This window comes from Monopterus albus, unplaced genomic scaffold, assembly GCF_001952655.1.
Source record: "Monopterus albus unplaced genomic scaffold, M_albus_1.0 scaffold72.1, whole genome shotgun sequence".
Lineage (NCBI taxonomy): Eukaryota > Metazoa > Chordata > Actinopteri > Synbranchiformes > Synbranchidae > Monopterus > Monopterus albus.
The window spans coordinates 1,856,048-1,877,025 of NW_018127952.1; the positions used below are offsets into that span (position 1 = coordinate 1,856,048).

At 39.1% G+C, this 20,978-nt stretch overlaps 1 protein-coding gene across 1 annotated transcript in view; it reads left to right on the forward strand.

Moving 5' to 3' along the window:
* The window catches only part of adamts7 (a disintegrin-like and metallopeptidase (reprolysin type) with thrombospondin type 1 motif, 7), a 44,872-nt gene that overhangs the window by 17,545 nt on the left and 6,349 nt on the right, over positions 1–20,978 (forward strand). Inside the window, exons 10-23 of the mRNA XM_020605860.1 lie at positions 1,083–1,227; positions 5,470–5,562; positions 6,347–6,492; positions 7,486–7,655; positions 7,747–7,880; positions 9,418–9,538; positions 10,259–10,503; positions 10,745–10,886; positions 11,606–11,732; positions 12,446–12,659; positions 13,014–14,699; positions 15,149–15,301; positions 17,038–17,211; positions 18,329–18,475. Of these exons, the coding sequence (XP_020461516.1) occupies positions 1,083–1,227; positions 5,470–5,562; positions 6,347–6,492; positions 7,486–7,655; positions 7,747–7,880; positions 9,418–9,538; positions 10,259–10,503; positions 10,745–10,886; positions 11,606–11,732; positions 12,446–12,659; positions 13,014–14,699; positions 15,149–15,301; positions 17,038–17,211; positions 18,329–18,475 (3,697 nt within the window). The remainder of the gene's footprint in view (positions 1–1,082; positions 1,228–5,469; positions 5,563–6,346; positions 6,493–7,485; positions 7,656–7,746; positions 7,881–9,417; positions 9,539–10,258; positions 10,504–10,744; positions 10,887–11,605; positions 11,733–12,445; positions 12,660–13,013; positions 14,700–15,148; positions 15,302–17,037; positions 17,212–18,328; positions 18,476–20,978) is intronic.

Consider the following 20,978-nt stretch of genomic DNA (forward strand, 5'->3'; position numbering starts at 1 on the left):
GAGCACTTTTATGTATGAAGTGAGACTGAAATGAGACACAGCTGATCAAGAAACCTTTAGTAGCAAAGTGTTCAATCGATTTTGAACCCTTGCAGTTTGGGCATTACGTGTTAAAGGGCTATATCTCGTGCACAATTCTTTCTATATTAATGTAAACTTACTCAAATCAAAGCTGAGACTTGACAAATAATGGACACTAGTATCCATTATTTAATTTCAAACTGAAGCAAGACCAAATAATGTGCAATTGTGTGAACACAGTCGGGACTGTAAGCCTCTTCTCTTGCAGGTGTTGGTACACCGAGCTATGGTAATGCAGCTTTGTATCAGCTTGACTATATAATGTCTTGAATGTCATTGAAATTCATGTCGCATATTAGTGACCACAGGGTCGTCGTGATTCCATCAGCTCTGGATGTTGGATAATTCTCTGGTGACAGCCCCAGAGGATCAAATGAATGAAATAACTCTGCTCTTTGTTCAGCCAATAACAAAGATATTAATGATGACCTTTGCAGTTCTTCATCCCATGGGGGGCATTCAGCAGTGCTTATTGTTCTTTTCCCAGTGCTTATTGTCATAATCGTTTTCACACCAGTCAGTCAGTCTGTGTCTTCATTGTCAGGAAAACTATTTTCATTTATTAGCTACAGCACTGATGGCTGCAGCTTGGCCATGTCTACAAGATCACCTTTTCTGTATTTTTGCCATATTGATTGTTACCAAAGATCATTTTGTAGTCAAACAGTAAGGCAACAGGGTTTCTGTGATTGTCTTTTGATGATGACTCTTGTTGCATTTACTTCTGCTATTGTATTTATACCAAACAAATCTGTCAAAAGCTTGGAGTGCATTATATTTGGGTTAAAATAGGCTTGACCATCTCTTGGTGTTCAGAATGACAAATGTAGTCTTTGCAAAAGTTTTCCCTACTAAAACAGTCAATTGCAGAAAAAGAGAAGAAAATATTTTTATTTTGATAAAGAATGGTACTGTACATACATAACAAAGAGAGCTTTATAAACTGTTTTTAACCAGACTTTTTTCTTTCTTTTTAAACCATCCCCTCCTGTCTTTCACAGTCGCGGCTGGGGCTGGTGCCTCGATGATCCCCCGGTGGAGGAGAAGCAGTCTCTGTACTCTGTGCTTCCTGGGGTTCTGTACAGCGCTGCCCATCAGTGCCGACTGCAGTATGGATCTGGGTCCCTGCTCTGTGATGACATGGACGTAAGATTCTTTATAACAAGTACATCAAAATAAGCCATGTTCAGTTGTATAGAAAAATGTGGGAGGGGACTAAGGAAGATATTTCCCACCATCCTCCTTGGAAATTACTGTACGCTCTTACATGTTGGTTCCAGTTCAGTTGTATTCCACTTGACAAAAAAAATGAAATTATTGCCCTCAGGTCATTTTGAAAAGCCACAAGACAAACAAGATTATGAAGAAATGGTAGCCTGAAGAAGCAGTAAGAGAATTATTAAATTAATTGAGATGTCAACATTTTCACAATCCCAAGGAATCTGGGACACAAGTTTTACCTGTCCCTGGGGTTAACTATAGTACACTAGGTCCTCATAATGAGTTTTTCAACTTTTTCAATTTGCTGTGCCAACAACATGCACTATATGGATGATTTATTATATTCTTTGCCTGCTGACATCATTGTTTTTCTATTGTGGATGAACAATATTTGAGCAGATTAGGTGTTAGGACAGTGTCAGCAAACCCTTGGTTTCCACAACCCTTGGCACTTTACTGTGTGGTCATCAGTCTATTTCTTATTAAATTAGCAAATTCCCATCAAGCCAATTTTAGAGCTGACATTAGTTCACTCGTGCTTTTCTTCCATTAGCATTTCATAAGAATGTTTATTCAGATGACACCTTAATAGGTGAGTGTGACCTTTCAAATGTTAGATATTTGAGCGGCAGGTCTGTCAGTAATCATCTCACCTCACAATCTGATACTAACTATCCTTCATACATTTCCTATTTTTATTTGCCCAGACAGATTGGACATGGAGGAAAGGTAGCACCGGTTAACAGTGTCTTAAGCTGCATTCTGACTGAAAGTGTTCTGTAGCACTGTATTAAAAGACTGCAAGAGTTGTCCAGTTTGAGTAGTATACCCATACGTTTAAGGCTTATCAGGCATGTATAATTCTAAAGAGTGTTAAACTTAGATATCTTACAGCAAAACTGTAAGACCAGCCACCTTAGACAAAGGCCACAGTTAGACAACAGTGGTGCTGTAAATGCTAAAATGTAGTGTAACAGGTAAAAACACCAGGTTTCTTCCTTTGGCCTTGCCTGACAATTCAAAAAACAATGTACTGTATATGGAAAATTATAACATACAGTATTGTGTACACAGGGATAATACAGACAGTACTTTTTACTTCGCTTTATACTGTCCTTCCTGACCTTTTTCTGCAGGCACAAGGCCAGACTATGGTTTTTGTTTTTCCAGCTTGATTAGCTAAAACACCTTTTGATAGCTGGGATTGGATAACATTACTAAATGATGATTAGAGGTACAGAAAATTAAATGGAATGTGTCAGCAGTATAGTCGTCTTGAAGAAAAATAATACTTTTTCAGTTATTCTGAAAAAAAAATTGCACTTGGTACAACATGTTGTTTGACCTCTTTGGAAGGCAAAACTGTTTTGCAGTTGTTCTGCAAGGGCTGAGTGAAAAGCCAGCTGTCACAGGGCGGCGGACATGCAGTATCATTTAGATATGAGGATAACAGGGCACAGTCTCTCCTGTTTGCATAAGTGTCAAGAATGAAAAAATAAACCTGGAAAAGAAGTTCAGACACTGATTCCTTTCTCAGCTCTGCCCAATAAGCAGAAGATAATGATGGAGTACTAATAGAGTATACTGGAGACTTAAGGGGTCCCATGTGTGGTTTCATTTGCTTGAGCATGGCCAGACAAACTACAGTCTCTCACAGAAGACCAGCCCCAGAGTGATGACCTGAGCTTTAACTCACTGCATAAGTAAAACACACGTCTTACTATAACTGTTGGCAGTAATGTGTCAGTGAATGCATGAGACAATTACAGCTGGAGGATTAACAAGCAGATGATTAACAAGGCTCGAACCAGTCTCAGTATCCAAGCTCACTGCTGAACAATCTCCTTGACTTAATGCTTTTTTTTTGACACAGGACTTTATGTTTGGGGCTGGGGGAGCTCACATAATAAAAACTTAACAGAATTTGAGATTCAAGATTCCAAAATAAATGAACACAAACATTTATAATCTGTAATTTGTTCATCTCTAACTGTCTGAACTACAAGTCGCTACTTTCTAAGAAATGTAGGAAGTTAGGCCAGTAATTTAATTACACACTTTGATGATGATCATGGCAGCGTAACAGCCCTCTCACAATGCTACAGTACCCTTCAGGCCTTGTTGCCCACAGTGAATTGTTTCTGCTGCACCTTGAGGAAATGGATGCGATTGGTTTGATTCTGATCTTCTGAAGTTATTATGCAACCCAGGAAATAATGCAGTTATTGTTGATACTTAACAGAAATGATATAAAGTAAAACAACAGGTTTCCCTGTCCAGGCAGCACACACTCTACAGTTTACTGCTCATTGTCAAAGGAAACATTAGTTCTGACCTCTATCTGGGAGCCGCTTTTGTGCCAAGTTTCACATAGAAGTGTAAACACGAAGTTACACTGGCTGTGGCTTTGTAGTATAGACTTCTGTGTGTAAGTACTGGGCACAGCTGCTGTTTGGGGTAGCTGCAGAGACAGAGTCGGTAGAATATCTGATTATTTTAGCTTGAGAGGGATTTTCTATTGGTTTGTTTGCTTTTGCATGAGATGCAGCCAGGAGGATGTCAGGGCAAATCCTGCTAAAACTCTTTGACAGGGGTGGCTCCCCTAGCCATCTGGAAGGTCGAGGAGACTCAGATCCTGGTTGTGGGCTCTACTGATCTGTTTTTAGAAACTCCAGTCTTGCAAAATTTCCATGGAGTGTGACCTTCCGATTTATGTCTACATACAGAGCCAGACTTTATGTTAGTACTCACTGAAGTTGCAGATGATTCACTGGAAAAGTATTGCTCACAGGTCACTGTTAATAACTGCATGCTGAAAGATCAAATGCTGAAATTGTTTATATCTCAAAAAACAACCTAATTTGCCAAAAAGCAAAATGTTCACAGATTTTTACCACTGTGGGAAATATTCTCCACTTTTTTCTCCTTTTTTATCATTCATTACTGCTGCAATGTTTGTAAAAGTTCCTTTTTGAGCTGCTGCTGGTTTTGTGGTGAGTCTGACAGCTCATACACTGCAACTAAACAAAACAAGGAAATTCCACTGATGTGACAGCACATGCACAGCATAATACTTTTAAATGAATTTAAGTTAATTTGCTTATTCACTTTCTTGCTAAGAGATAGATAATACCACAAGACTGGAAACAGGGTGAAAAAACACCATTGACTTTATTCAACAGTAACAATAATCCTACTACCAGCAGCACTAAACCTGACTAATTAGCCCATTATGTTGTTTTATCCATACTAATACTCGAGTGCAAAAATGACATTATTAGATTAGATTATATTAGATTAGATTAGACTAGACTAGATCAGATCAGATTCGATTCATGGTGCAGTGTATGGGTATTATGTGGTGGACTTTTGCTTGGCCAGGCTCTGGCTGCTAAACAAGACTCCAAGAACAAATCCAGCACATACAGTAAGCCCCCGTAAAACCACAGCATGTAACTTTACACTTGGGGGTTTGTACAGAGCCAGGGTACCTGTTTTTCCCTGGTTCCAGTGTAATCTTAGCAGATTGGTGTCTGATAGTAGCCTGATATTTAACCTGCAGATATGAAAGTGGTATTGCTCAGTGAGAAAGCACATTTCTCCAAATGCTGCTGCAAAGTACAGAGCTTAAATTTCTGTGCTTTCATTGTAAATTGACATTATACGTCCTCAAAAATCTGTAGCGCATGATCTGTATAAGTGCAGTGGTGGTTGCTGATGACCAAAGGGAAAGATCAGAATTCAGTACATACTCCCAAGGCCATTATTTCATAGAGACCATTCATTCAGTGATGGTTTTCTAGGAGTTTTGGGTGTCAGCGGTCCTTGTGGAATAACTTTAGCCTGTAATCCTCATTTGATCTGTGTCTGAGGGGGTGACATGGCTTATCACACACAGACAGATGAGACAAGCACAACCTATACAGTGCAAATCAAACTACTTTTATTGTGTAAAACACCAGCAGTAACTAATAGCACAAAGAAAGTCAAATGCAGTAGCCTATTTACTGTATATATGAGTGGGGAAAAAGGTAGCAATTGATTTCATTCAGTGTCTCTGCTTGCATACTAAATGTTACATTGAGTAAATGAATAGTAAACAACACTGTGTTTGAAAGACAAACCGGTCACAGAAGTTAGACATTATTTTTTACTCTGCTGTCGTAGAATGTGTGCAGCACTCTGTGGTGCACCGTGGGAGCAACCTGCCACTCAAAGCTGGACGGGGCTGCGGATGGGACGAGATGTGGGGAGGACAGGGTAAGTCTGCATGACCGTAAAAGGAGCAAGGCACAGGGATCGTGATGAGAATGTTGATTTTGTTGTTAACAAACAGCAGAGTTTGATTTCTAAAGGGGGAAGCTTTAGTTCATGGGAGTCTTTTCCTGTTTGGACAAAGACTGAGATCATAGGAGTCAACATATGGAGACGGGGCTGAAGCCAGACTTTTGGAACCTCAACAGATTACTACACTGCCCAGCCTCACCCCACAAATGTGGTTGTTTCTTGATATTATCATTAGTAATACTGAAAAATAAGAACTGTGGCATCAGACATTTGGTGAAACTAACCCTACACACACTTTGCTGCATGCCTCACAGCAGCCAGGGGGAAGAATGAGGTGCATTTAGGTTAAGTTAATGTTTAAAGTTTTTTTTTTTTCCTTGAAACACAGATATGTAACAGTGTTCTAGGTTTCCCATAGGAAATTGTTTAACAGAGGTTGTAAGGCACCCAGGCCCTGATACATCTTGTCTCTTGATGACCAAGCAAAAACCAAACTACAGTTAAAATACTGAAAGCAAGACAATGAAATAGACCTGATAAGACTTAAACCATCTCTTCAGCTCCCATGGAAAGTGTGAAGATAAAATATACAAATATGCACAAAACTGTTACTGTAATAGTCTGTAATGTGTTACAGACAGAATGGTGCATCCAAACCTTACAGAGGATGGGCCGCAGCTAGAGAAGACAATGACCTGACCTTTACTGTCAGATAAGAGCAAGAAGATAAAGTTAACATGTTTTTTTGTTTTGCCAGTGGTGTTTCAATGGGGAGTGTGTAGCAGTCGGATATCACCCTGAGAGTGTAAATGGCGGCTGGGCATCCTGGAGCGCGTGGTCGGTCTGTTCGAGGACGTGTGGGGCTGGAGTCCAGAGTGCCCAAAGAGACTGTGATAACCCAGTGTAAGCTGTATTTTTTGGCTACGCATACTTCAAAATGCTGAGAGGTATTTTTTACCCTTGTTACTTATCTTGAAAAATAAGGCCAAGCTATTCAAAACAGAAAAACACAAAGTGCACATTGTATGAATCAGAACTGTACCTTTTCTGGACAAGAGGGAAAAGAGCTCATCAGTTACGATTTAAAACTGAATCCATATCAGTGCCAATGAAATCTCAGCTGTAGAGTTATGGGGTAAAATAAAATACTGTTTAACTATACATAGAAGATACATTTTCAGGGTGTAATGCAGTTTCTTTGTATGAACGTGGACAGATAAGTTTATTTTAGCCGGTACATCAGCAGATATACTGACTGACATATGGATAATGACAGGGGCATCAGGAAGTAACTTAATTCAGATCTTACAGCCAGTATCAAAGTGTATGCTTGCCAACAAATGTAGCATGGTAAACTGCCACAACTGCCTCGCAAGCTGTTTTTAAAAAATATATACATTTTATGTTTTCTTTTACATTTTCTTATATTTGCTAAAAAAATGTTGGATATCAGCTTAAACACAATTAACAGATTTTTTTAAAATACTGATATCAGAATTAGTCTTAAAAGTCCAGTTATCAGTCACACTCTACCACAAATTAGTTGTCCCTTTAATTTTTATGCTTTTTGTGTGTGAGTAGAGTAGTAACATAGTTTTTCTGTTGGATTTGATCAAATATGTAAAGCAAACTGTGTCATTTACACAGTGCAGCTCTTACCCCACAAAATATGGAGTTGTTCAGGGAGAATGGTGTCTTATCATTAAACCATTTAGTTCTTTCTGCTGGTGTTAACAAAGCTTCAGCCAGTCACCTAAATGAAATGGAGCAAATATTAGCTCATGTATGTAAAGCAGCTCCTTTTTACTTCAGCATTTGCCACTATATCCCAACAGGCTGAGCATCAAAATCAATGAGCAGCAGTGAAATAACATACTGTATCTGACTTTCCTGCAGCCCTAGGTACAGAGGGAAGTATTGTCTGGGAGAGCGACGAAGGCACAAGGTCTGTAACACCACGTCATGTCCCCATGACCTGCCCACCTTCAGAGACATCCAGTGTAGCCACTTCAACACCATGCCTTACAAGGGAAAGTTATACCAGTGGGAAGCAGTCATCAACAGAGGTGAGCAGATCAAACTTGATTCAAATTGTACACTACTTATTCATGATTATCACCCCTCGGTCTGTTTTTTCTTCTCCCAAAACTTTCTCAGTCCACCCTTGTGAACTGCACTGTCGTCCACTGAATGAACATTTTTCTGAAAAGATGCGGGACGCCGTCACAGATGGGACGCTGTGCTATGAAGGCAGCAAAAGTCGAGATATGTGCATCGATGGCATCTGTAAGGTATCAGTACTGTTCATACTACCGTCTGATAAATAATATGCTTTGTTGTGTCCCCTTCAGTGTTGTTCTCCAGGATCCTGAGCAGTGTTGATTAATTATTCCATTCTTGTATTTCCGTTTCATCTCATTGCTTTGATGCTTTTTCAGTCCTGCAGTACATCTAGTTGTTCCTTTCCTTGTTTCCTCTGCAGGCGAGTGTTGTACATTTGACATTCTGAATGAAAATGAGCTTTGATAGAAAAATGCGATAGCTGTTTTCTCCGAAGATAACAGCCTGCTCTTGCCTATCGCTCAGGGCCAAAATGCCAGTTACCGATACAAACGCTCTTTGGATACCGATTGGACAGCAGTTGCAGACATTTTGTGACATTATTGCCCTCCACCTACCCTTTCTGCTGTACCTTCCCCATTTAGTAGTTTGGAGAGTCACTATAACATTAAAGACCAAAAGAGGGTTTTTTTCCCATGTAAAATAAACAGTACACGTATGTAAATGTTAAAGAAACTGGCACAGAATAGAAAAATAAAAGCTTTCTGTGCCAAAGAAAACTACTAGTGTAGATACAGTTGTCACCTACTTTAATCCAGTCAATTTTTCATAACATGTTCCCTTCCTGTATTTCAAATGATGGTGCTGTGGAACTTGCTGAAAAGTATCTAACTACTTTTACTATACCAGTACTATACTTCAGTATGATTTTTGAGAACTTGTACTTTACTTAGGTATTTTCATTTTCTGCTGCTTTATACTTTTGATTGCACTACAGAACATCTCAGAGGAAAACTTTGTACTTTTCTCTCATTACACATATTTAATAACTTTAGTTACTGGTAATGTCTGATACAACTTATTTCCTTTCTGATCCCATACCAAGTGAAATCCAGGCTGGTATCGTCGTTACCAATACCGATATTTTGTGCCACAAAACAAGGGGAAAAGAGATTGGTCCAGACAACAGAGACTGATGTGTTATTATAGTGTAGGTTAAGATCAGACAAGACTTTACTGATCAAATCAAATTCACAAGGTACCTAACAGAACAGGATAAAGTTTTGTACTTTAAATGTATTTTTAATGCTTTAAAAAAATGTACACAAAATTTAAAATTTGTGACTTTTACTTGTAACAGAATATTTCTGCACTGTGGTAGTGCTACTTTAACTCAAGTGAAAGTTCTCAGCCAGTGCCTTTTTTAAAATTTGGATTACATATTGTGTCTTTAACCGCACCAGATGTGGGCAACAGCACAATGTGGAGTGTGACAATAAGCACATTGTATCACCTGCCACATCTGAACAAGTAAAAAGTTCTGTGCATGAGGGAGAGGAAGCAGGTCCTGATTAAAGGCTTAGCAGATCTGTATTTGGATGAAAAATTGGAAAATGTGTCTTTTATCTAAATCCCTCAAGAAGGAAAAGATAAGATAAATTCATTCCCCAATTTTCACGTAATGTTTCTTATCTTATTTTGCCCTTGCTATGTAATCACTGTAAGCTGTATTCTAGATAATGTCCTGTGGAATATATTGTATTTCAGAATATAGGCTGTGACTATGGGATTGACTCCAATGCAGTAGAGGATCGCTGCGGGGTGTGTCACGGTAATGGATCCACCTGTACAACTGTGAGGAGAACATTTGAGGAGAGTGAAGGACTCGGTATGTATGTTTCAGTGTGAGAGGTTAAGCTATGTTCCTTTATCCAGGGGTTAGCATATGATGGCCTTCAAACATGCCTAAGGATGGAGGAGAGGAAACATAATGAGCAAAATGGAACACACCCCTGGTATTGTACATGTTGGCTCTCTGTCTCAGTGTCATAGCTTACTAGGGCACTGCAATAAAACAGAGCCAGCATTGATGCTGTTGTTATTATTAACACGTTATTACACAGAATGTCTGCTGTGAGAAAAGGACCACAACCTGTCAAACAAGTCATTGTCTTGCCACAAGAAGAAGGACATGCAGTATGGAACTGCAGACTACAATCATTTTAAACATATGTTAAAAAAATCAAATTGTAGGTTGTGCGTTGTGCTTTATATTATGGCCATAAAAAACACTGTCATTAGTAGGAAGCTGTTGTAATGTGTCAACAAATTATTCGCAGCACACGTTGAGTTTAACTGCAAGTACCTATAAAACAGCAATTACCTTTCATGCTGCATTCCCAGTTACCTCAGTGTTAATTCACCTAACCATCTGTTAAAGTGACTACCAACAAAGCTGGAAACATGGATCACTCCTTTCTCAATTCTGCTAAAAAAATCCCTGAAGCCTAAAGCCATCCAGGGTGGCATTTTTCTTCTGTGTCTGTTAACTGTCTATCATGGTTAGTTGTTGTTTCAGTTTCACTTACTGTAACATCATGTCCTTCAGGCTATGTAGACATTGGGCTGATCCCAGAGGGAGCCTGGGATATCCGGATTGAAGAGGTGGCTGAAGCTGGGAATTTCTTGGCACTACGAAGCGACAACCCAAACAAGTATTTTCTGAATGGTGGCTGGACGATCCAGTGGAATGGAGAGTACAAGGCAGCTGGGACAATATTCACTTATGTGAGGACAGGACACCTGGAAAACCTAGTGTCTCGTGGGCCCACCATGGAGCCACTGTGGATTCAGGTAGGATTAACAGCTTAACTTCATGCTTTCATGTTACAGCATGTTGATGGCATACTGTACTGTTTAATTTAAGAGCCAGATAAGCAGGGGGAAACTGAGGAAAACAAAACTTACACATGCATTATCACTACTTTGGAGACTCCTCACTTGTCATCGTTCTAAAGAGCCTGTCAAGAAGTGCATGACTCCTACTTTTCTGTATGTCTTCCTTGTTTGTAAGATACTGTTGTGTTTGTTACAGCTTCTCTTTCAGGAGACCAACCCAGGTGTGCGTTATGAGTACACAATCAGTCGGAATGTCTCAGAAGACAACAACATCACTGCCTCAGTTTTCTTCTGGAAATATGGTTCATGGACTGAATGCAGTGTTACATGCGGAACAGGTAAGAGAAACACTTTGGTCTCCTCATAAATACTGTAGAGGGAGAGAGAAAGAGTCCTGTCAGAGTGGTTCTGAGAATGTTTCACTTTTAAATGCAGGTTCCGGAGTCCTGCTAAACTTTGATAACATACTGGGCCTTTATATGGGAGCTGAAACACAAACACAAGCAGTAATATTATACTGTATATTGGTACAATATTTCCATAGACTCGAAATTCATTTGGATTTACATGTCATTCTTGTGCTGTCTGCAGTGCAACAAGATAGGAAATTCATCAAAATGAGATCATAGAGGATGAGGCAGTTACTCGTTTGGAGAAAGGTGGTAAAATTCAAAAGCTCTGGGTTGATATAGAACAGTACTGGAAGTAAAATTACATTTTTCATACGTTTTTATGTCCAGGTACACTGTTTTACAGGATACAGCACAGTATTTGAAGAGGTGAATTATCCCTTTTTTGGTCAATGGTATTTAAAAATCGTACTTTAATATATTATTATTTGATAATAGAAAAGGCAATAGCTTAGGAAAAATAATCATTTCATTTGAAACTATACTGGAAGAAGTTCTAAATTAAGATTTTACTTTTTAATCAGTCTGTTTCATAGCATTTGATGTTACATCTTGTTTTTAGAAATGTGTCGCTAGCGTTCACTTTAAGTTATTTCTGGTGTGCTAGATGTCACTAAAGCTGTACTCTCCTCTCACTGGTACTCCAGGTGTTCAGAGGCAGATTGTCCACTGTGTGGAAAAGACAACGGGGATAGTGGAGGAGCACTTCTGTGACCCCTTAACCCGACCTGACGATAACCAAACCATCTGTAACAAGGACCCGTGTCCAGCCAAGTGAGTTCAGCTCCCAGACATTATTTACAAAATGACACCAGCACTATTTGTAGACACATACCAAGATAAAGACACTTGTTTTTTTAACCCATGCAAGAGCAAGCAGTGTGTGTTTTGCATGAATTCAAATAACATACTGTCAGTTGCCATTAACTGCTGATGTGACAGCTTTTATACTGTAGATTACCAGACACTGAAATTATGTTTTTGTTTTCTTTTATCATATCTTAAGACAGAATCTTGAGAAGTGGCTTACCCTTGCAGATTTGGCACATTGCTTTGTGCATGTTGTAAGAACAGCAGGAGCAATTTTGTGCTGTCATTGGAAGATCAGAAACATTTCCTGCTGTTATAAATCAGCAGTTTCATGGGTAATCTGTGTAACTGTTTTATTTTGTGTATGCCTAACTTTCTGCATAGTGGCTATTGATTAGGTTTATTTTGCAGTAAATCAAGAGTTGTGTGTCTAATGACACTGTCAAACCAGCCAGCAGGGCTTTTTTTAAAAACAATTTTGTTATACACCATATATAAATTTGCACATGCTGCTATCAAATACAACTTTTGATAATGACAATGCCTATAAAATCATACTCTGTGAACCTTGCTAACAGCCATCTAAAGCCGAGTTGTCTATGATTATACTGCTGTTTTCACTCACAAATGTACCATTACATTGGAAATCTTTGCATCATTTGTTTCTCTGTGTGTAGATGGTGGGTTGGGGAGTGGCAGAAATGTTCAGCGACCTGTGGCAGCTTGGGCCTAACTAAAAGGACAGTGCTCTGCATCCAGGCAGTGAGTGTGGAAGAGCAGAAAGCCCTGCAACCCACTGAATGCAAACACATACCCGAGCCTGAATCACTGTCCTCCTGTAACACGCACATCCCCTGCCCTGCAGACTGGACCACTGGCAGCTGGTCAAAGGTGAGTGCGGGGTGGAGTATGAGTGTTAGGTTCGGTGACAGCTGTGCTGTTTCAAAAGGAAATGAAATGCAAATTCGATCTGCTGTGTCGGGGCTGTGTCTTTCTGATGGACGAGACTGAAATATCTTAATTTATATTTCTGTGCTTGCATTTACTTTAAGAATTTTACTCAGTTCCCCAATTTAGGTTAATTTTAAAACTTTCTAGTTTTTGCTTTTATGAAAACATTTCTATGTTTTGCTTAGTGTGTCATTTTTTGCATATGAAGCACATTGTAAATGTATTGGTTTGGCAAAATACTAGTGGCACTCCTAATGCATAAAATTAACATTGTTCTCTTTTTCTTTCCTGTAGTGTTCACTGACTTGTGGAAGTGGAGAACGTCACCGTAATGTAATCTGCTCTAGGAATACAGGTGTTGACTGTGACCCTGAAAAGAAACCCTTAGCTGTCACTGCTTGTTATGTTCAGGACTGTCCGCAGATTACAGACAATTTTGGAGATACCGACTGGTCTGGAAGCGGCTGGTCATTCAAAGAAGTGCTCAATGAAATTAATTCCATACATGAAGCTAAACCTCCACCCAAATACAGCAACACCAGGTCCCAAACCAGTAATCATAACAACTTTAACGACATTGTTGAGGGTGATTTTCACTACCATGGTAGCACTGAAAATATTGACCATAACCGTGTTCAGGTTGATGATTTTTACTATGATTATAACTTCATCAACTTTCATGAAGACTTGTCAGATGATTCTGAGAGCAATGAAAAAGAATCTGAGGACAGATTTAGTAATCCACCGCAGGACAATCCAACCCACAGTGTGAAAGTAAATACCTCTTTTGAAACTACAAGAGCCCCCACAGTTAATTTAGACATTTCTACAAAGGCCACTGCCAGCACTTTGAATAGTGAAGAGACACAGCGCACAAATCTGGACAGTGTGCAGGACAATGGAAATACAGCAACAAAGAAGTCTATGCAAACAAATTCTAAACAATTGGATGATTTTCTTTCTGAGGATTATCTTCTGCCCATTGCTACAACTCGCTCACCACCATTATCCACAAATGAGCATTTACAAACACTCAAAAAGCAACATGACAGTGAGAACATTAGCACAATGCCTAGTCCGGCTTTCACTACAAAAGAGCCTACACATGATGTGAAATGGGAACAACATAGCGAGGATGCTGAGAATAACTATGACGATTTCGAGGAGGAAAGTCATTCTGAGGACATTACTGTGACTTCAAACCATGCTGCTGAAAAAAGTATACTAGGTTTGGACATTTCCGCAGATCAAGAAGATGTAGAGAATCCAGAACCGTCAAGCTTTCCCACACCAGAAACTATAAATCAGGTTAAGGTTGAAGAAATACCTCAAACAACTACTCAGTCAACTATATTTCCACTTGCCTTCACATTGAAGGATGTGGACTTGGATCAGACTAATTCTAAATCAGTATATGCCACTAGCGAGGGTAATTCATGGGATACTGACCTTGACCTCAGTGCAACCTCATTTTCTGCCTCAGAGAAGTCCACTTCTCTCCCTATTCCCTTTCTGCAAATCTCAGGGAACCACTCCACATTGATAACTGGAACAGAATTCATACCTCGTACCAACCCTAAGGGAGCGACTCAGGCTTCTCCGGCTGATTTCCCTCCAGCTATGATAGAACAGATACCTACAAAACCTGCCTTCACTGACAGAACTGGAACAGATTCCACATCCCAAGTTCCATCGTTTGATGGAGCAGATTTTGAATACAATGAAATAGTAATCCCTCCGATGGTGAGGAGCAGCAGCAAAAGTGATCTTGACCCTCCATACAAGCTTCCAACAAATGCAGTAGCCACTCCTCAGCATAGCACAATACCAGTAAAGCACATGGAATCACAAACACCTACTGTGCCCACTTTACCACCTCGTCCACCTGGTCTGGGGCCGCTTCCAGTGCCAACGCCTGTCCAAACTTCAACTTCCACAAAAGCCACTGCTGCCTACTGGGTCACTGGCAACTGGAGCACTGTGAGTCCACACATTGTGCTGTTGTACTTTGACAGCTTTGCCTCACTATTTGTAACTCTAGTTTTGGTCCTGGTATACATTCACCTGAGTTATTTGGAGGCAACATTTGACCTAGAACTAATGCAGCTTGTCACTTTATGAATGAGTTTTGAATTAGAATTACTATTGACTTTTTTTTGAAGTTTTATTTTTATATTTTTATTTGAAAATAGCTTCTATTCATATCCCTCTCTATCAAACATAGCATTTAAAGAATTGGCATTTAATCGTATACCATAAAAATGCTTGAGGCCTGACCACAGTGCACACAAAACAGTCTGGGAATTTCACAACTCACATTGTTGTCAGTGAGGCTTTTTGTGCATGCTTGAGCTGCTTGTGCATCCAAGTCTCAATTAGTCCAGTGTACTGTGAGTACTCTTTTAATGTGTTATTATGTATGTGGGCAGTGCTCTACCAGCTGTGGCCTGGGTGCCATCTGGAGGACTTTGGCTTGCAGTACTGGCTCAGACACTGACTGTGATCCAACGAAGAGGCCGGCACCAGCACAGCAGTGTTACCTGCGCCCCTGTGCTACATGGAAGGTTGGAGAATGGAGTAAGGTGAGAATATGGTGATATGAGTGACACAGTATTACACTAAAATGTATGATATGGTCATCATTTACAGTGCCTTGCGAAAGTATTCGGCCCCCTTGAACTTTGCGACCTTTTGCCACATTTCAGGCTTCAAACATAAAGATATAAAACTGTAATTTTTTGTGAAGAATCAACAACAAGTGGGACACAATCATGAAGTAGAACGAAATTTATTGGATATTTCAAACTTTTTTAACAAATAAAAAAACTGAAAAATTGGGCGTGCAAAATTATTCAGCCCCCTTAAGTTAATACTTTGTAGCGCCACCTTTTGCTGCGATTACAGCTGTAAGTCACTTGGGGTATGTCTCTATCAGTTTTGCACATCAAGAGACTTAAATTTTGCCCATTCCTCCTTGCAAAACAGCTCGAGCTCAGTGAGGTTGGATAGAGAGCGTTTGTGAACAGCAGTTTTCAGTTCTTTCCACAGATTCTCGATTGGATTCAGGTCTGGACTTTGACTTGGCCATTCTAACACCTGGATATGTTTATTTGTGAACCATTCCATTGTAGATTTTGCTTTATGTTTTGGATCATTGTCTTGTTGGAAGACAAATCTCCATCCCAGTCTCAGGTCTTTTGCAGACTCCATCAGGTTTCCTTCCAGAATGGTCCTGTATTTGGCTCCATCCATCTTCCCATCAATTTTAACCATCTTCCCTGTCCCTGCTGAAGAAAAGCAGGCCCAAACCAGGATGCTGCCACCACCATGTTTGACAATGGGGATGGTGTGTTCAGGGTGATGAGCTGTGTTGCTTTTACGCCAAACATAACATTTTGCATTGTTGCCAAAAAGTTCGATTTTGGTTTCATCTGACCAGAGCACCTTCTTCCACATGTTTGGTGTGTCTCCCAGGTGGCTTGTGGCAAACTTTAAACGACACTTTTTATGGATATCTTTAAGAAATGGCTTTCTTCTTGCCACTCTTCCATAAAGGCCAGATTTGTGCAGTATACGACTGATTGTTGTCCTATGATATAGTATTATCTCCATTTTAGCCATGTTAGTGGTGTGGCTGTATGGACTGAAACATCTCCACACCTGGATACAGACATTCATGTCCACAGAGGATAAATCTTACTGATGATCACCTCATTGTACTTAGTGCCATTGTGAGGTCATATGATTGGATGATTTGTCATATCCAGTTTGGTAGACATGCATGTTTCCCTCAGGATAATTTACTTTGATGATCCTTTACCTTTAACTCTAATGCCACCATCAGCTCAAAACTGCACTTTGTCTTTCACTTTATGCAGTGCTTTGGTTTATGACCATATCTGTAAATATTTAGCATGCTAACAAGCTACTCAGATTGTGAACATGTATACATTATACAGGGTAACCACGTTAGCATTGTCATTAGTTGTTAATCTAGTTCAAAGCAACACTGTGTCTACATACAGCCTCACAAAGGCACTGTGATGATTTTATCTATTCAGGTCTTAGGCTATCCAGTTGTCAAAGGCAACCTGAACTGCTGCTTGAAGGCATTTTGCTACTCATCCATTGCTCAAAGCTGTCTTCAGTTCAGTGAGGCTTCTTGGGTGAATAATAAAACTGTTAAACCACATCAAAAGCAATTAAACCCATTAAAACAGCACAGTAAATCTGGTTTCCTTATACTTGTTACTACAATATGTACAGACTCATGCAGCTCATGCTGTTTGAATAACAATCGTGCCATATATTTTTCCAGTGCTCTAAGAATTGTGAAGCCGGAATTAAATCACGAGAGGTCCAGTGTTTTGACATGCGGGATCAAAGGCCCCTGCGACCTTTCCACTGTCGGGCCATGTCCTCCAGGCCGCTAGCCCAAAAACCCTGTAACCTTCAGCCATGTCTTGACTGGTACACCTCCTCTTGGGGTCAGGTGAGTCATATAAGGTGACTAATGAAAGATATTGTGGAAAAATGTAGCGGCATGTTTATAAACAGGACAGAAAGGAAGGCGACATTAGATACAAATTTTAGCATTATGCACATCAGACTGCAGGTAAAAACTTTTTAGGGTGTTATCTGCTGTGTGTATTCATTTGTGTTTTCATATGTCAATGTGGTATCAAAATGCCAGACAGGACAGCGTCTTCTCAAAACATGTCCTATGCATTTTCAACTTTCCAAAGGAAGTAGTGGAAAAAACGATAACGTCAGAACATTTCAACACTGTGTCAAAAGCACAGCTGAAATAACATGCTCATAAAAGATTATCAGTTTCTTTAAATTAGTGCATACAGTTTTTAAATCTTACTGTGCCATACAGTGTATTTATTTCAGAGCTTTTAACTCGCCAGCAAGTGGGACATTTCAGAACAATTTGTGCTTTCAGCTGAAGCACCATGCAACAGTTGTGTCACAAAAAAAGCCTAAATGGTCATAATTAATGGATTATCTATTTGAAGCAGATGCCAAATCTCTGCAACTTGTACTGTACTGAAATAAAAATAAAAAAAAACGTGGCTTCTTGAAGAGTTGAGAAAATGCATTCAAAGCTTAGAAAAAAATCTTGGTAATAATATAAAAATTTGCAGTGCAGTTGTGAGTCACACAAAAATACTGTGTGATCATTTGAATGTGTACAGTCCATGGTAAATAACACCCAGAGAAACCTCTTAGTGTGTACTCAGCACACTTGTACAATTGAATGCAACACTTACATCTTAACATCTGTGTTTATGATTTCAGTTTTTGGTGAAATTGTCATAAATGTATAAATTCAATTCTTTGTTTATTATTGAGGTCATAGTTAAAGGTGGTGTTGTACTGGATGAAATTATATTTAGAGGTGTCTCTATATTTTTATCCTCCCCAGCTACATACATGAGAGGGTCAGAATATTAGGAACACCTCTGAATATAGTGTAGTCCAATACAACACCACCTTTAACTATGACCTCAATAATAAACACAGAATTGAATTTGTGTTTATTTTTTATTTATGTTTATTATGTTTGTTTTGTCATTGTGTGCGTGTGCGTGGGTTTTGTTCAGTGCTCTGAGGTGTGTGGAAGAGGTCAGCAGCAGCGTTTAGTCACCTGTCCAGAAGAGGATCAATGCGACAGGGTTCTTCAGCCAAGCAACATTCAGTTGTGTAATACCCAGCCTTGTGCTCAGTGGCTTACTGGATCTTGGGGACAGGTACACCACACACACACACACACACACACACACACACACCACTTTGCATTGATTTAGATTCTTTTCCCTGCCCCAGCTTTAACCACAACCACTACTTGCATTATTATAAACTTAAACTAAGTCACCCTCCTAAAATGTAACGAAGAGCAAGACCAAGCCACCACAGTGTGAGTGTGTAAACAGCTTTGGGTTCCAATTACCATGATTCATAGACCAATTTCATGAAGAATGTACAGTAACTCCATGTCATTGCTTTTTAAACTTGATGTGCTGTTATTTCTGGAAAAGCAGAGGATCTAAATTACATTCTGAGGGACATTCTTACAAATATATAAGTCATTTATAATGGTTATCCCCGTTTTCATTTTCTTATCCACTTAAACTGTTCAGGGTCACATTGAAGAATCGGTGCACTTTCAGTGTTTCTAAATCTTTAAAAGAAATCTTGACAGACAAGTTAATACATTCTGTACAGTTGTCTGTGGAGATTCTCATTCATCCAGGTCATGGTATATCCAAAGACCTTAAAGTAGTGGTCTTGCTTGAGTTTCCTGAAGATGTTTCATCCCTCATTGGAGATGCTTCACTTCTGACTGACTGGAGTCATCAAGAACCTGAGTGACCTTGAAACTGTCAGTGGGTTGTTACCCACCCGGTCATCAAGTGGGTTAATACGATCACATGAGCCAAGGTATGGAAGGGTGTTAACCTGCCTGAGGAGGGATGTCAGGTCTGTACTGTAAGTGGGTGAAAAGTGCTATCATAGAACATCGCCACAGTTTAGAGATGGTCATTCCGGTTTGACGTACAGTAGATGACTTCTTTGACCCCCCTTTCAAACCACCTGTCTTTTCAGGCCAGGATGTGAACATTGCTGTCTTCAAAAGACTACCCCTATGGACTCTCCATATTTATTTATTTATTTATTTATTTATTAGGCTTTTTTTGGTCAACAAACAAAATTAGAATTGCAATTATTTTACACAAAAAAGCATAAACCATAAGGGTACATACATCCATTTGAATAAAAGCATGTATGCACACACATAATCATACAAAGAAAAAATAAAATAAATAAAAAACAACGTTATTGACCAAAGGTGTAGGCTGAAGCTAAAGCTTATTATGCCTACCCTTACTCCACACAAGCAGCACTAATGGACATAAATTTAATATAAAGAAATACTGAGTATTCTGAATATATATTTAGAAGAACATGCATTGTGATTATTATTATTATCATTATTATTATTATTATTGAGTATATCTTTTTATTACCATTCTTTTAGAAAGTATTTTAGACTGTGGTAATGAAGTAGCCATTTTTATTTTTGTTGTTTTGCCTTATAAATAAGTTTAGCAATACTCAAGTCTACCAAGTCATAAAATTTTAATGTTTTCAACTGAATAAACAAAGGATTTGTTGGGGTATTATATGGAGACTGTGTAATTAATCTGATGACCTTTTTTTGTAATAAAAAAGACTGGAGTAGTTCAGTGCATACACTCACTGGTCACTTTATTAGGTACACCTGTGTAATTGTATGTACTTCACTGCAACACTTCCTTCTTAACATCTGTGTTTATGAAGCTCAAAATGTTTCAGTTTGTGGTTAAATCATCATAAATGTATAAATTCAATTATATGTTTATTATTGAGGTCATAGTTAAAGGTGGTGTTGTACCACACTACATTATATTCAGAGGTGTGCCTAATATTGTGACCCTCTCATGTATGTCAGTGGGCAGATCAAAAATATACAGTACAGACACGTCTGAATATAATTTCGTCCAGTATAACACCACCTTGAGCGCGTGGCTTTTTGAGTCCACTTTGTTTACTGCACTCATGAGCCCATCTTCTGTAAAACAATTCTTTGAGCATGAGGAAGCGTATTGTGGTCTGTGGGTTTTACATGTTGAGTTCATGAGGTTGAAACCTTTCCAAAATAGAAACACATAATCAATATATCGTTTCCAAGATACAATTTTTTTAAATTTGTGACTGGTACAGTATTTGTTCTTTGTGCTGGTCCTTTTTGTTGTCCACTTTCTTTTTCCCTTGTTTGTGCACCTTGGTAGTGGGCCAAGTTGTGAAGGAAATTTCTGCTATAACTTCAGTATTTGCCATTTGTGTCTAGAATTGGTATTGACTTCTGTGAATGACCCTATACATCTTGTTTTTTCCTATGTCACACTGAGCTGGTGAGTTGGCAGGTTTTTAAAAGCTGACAGCCTATTACCTTACTGTGGATTGCATTTCTATCTCCCAGAATCCACATTTTCACTTATGATCAGTGTGGTGAATACACAGTCATACAGCTGCATGTAATCTTTTCATAACATTTTGCCTGTTATCTGATTTTCAGGTCTGTCTATAAAGACAGGTCTTCTGATCATCTTTTCAATCCCTGAACCATGTCATAGCAGTGGTAACTCCCCCTGCACACCATAAAGTACCACAGCATATATTATATTATATTATATTATATTATATTATATT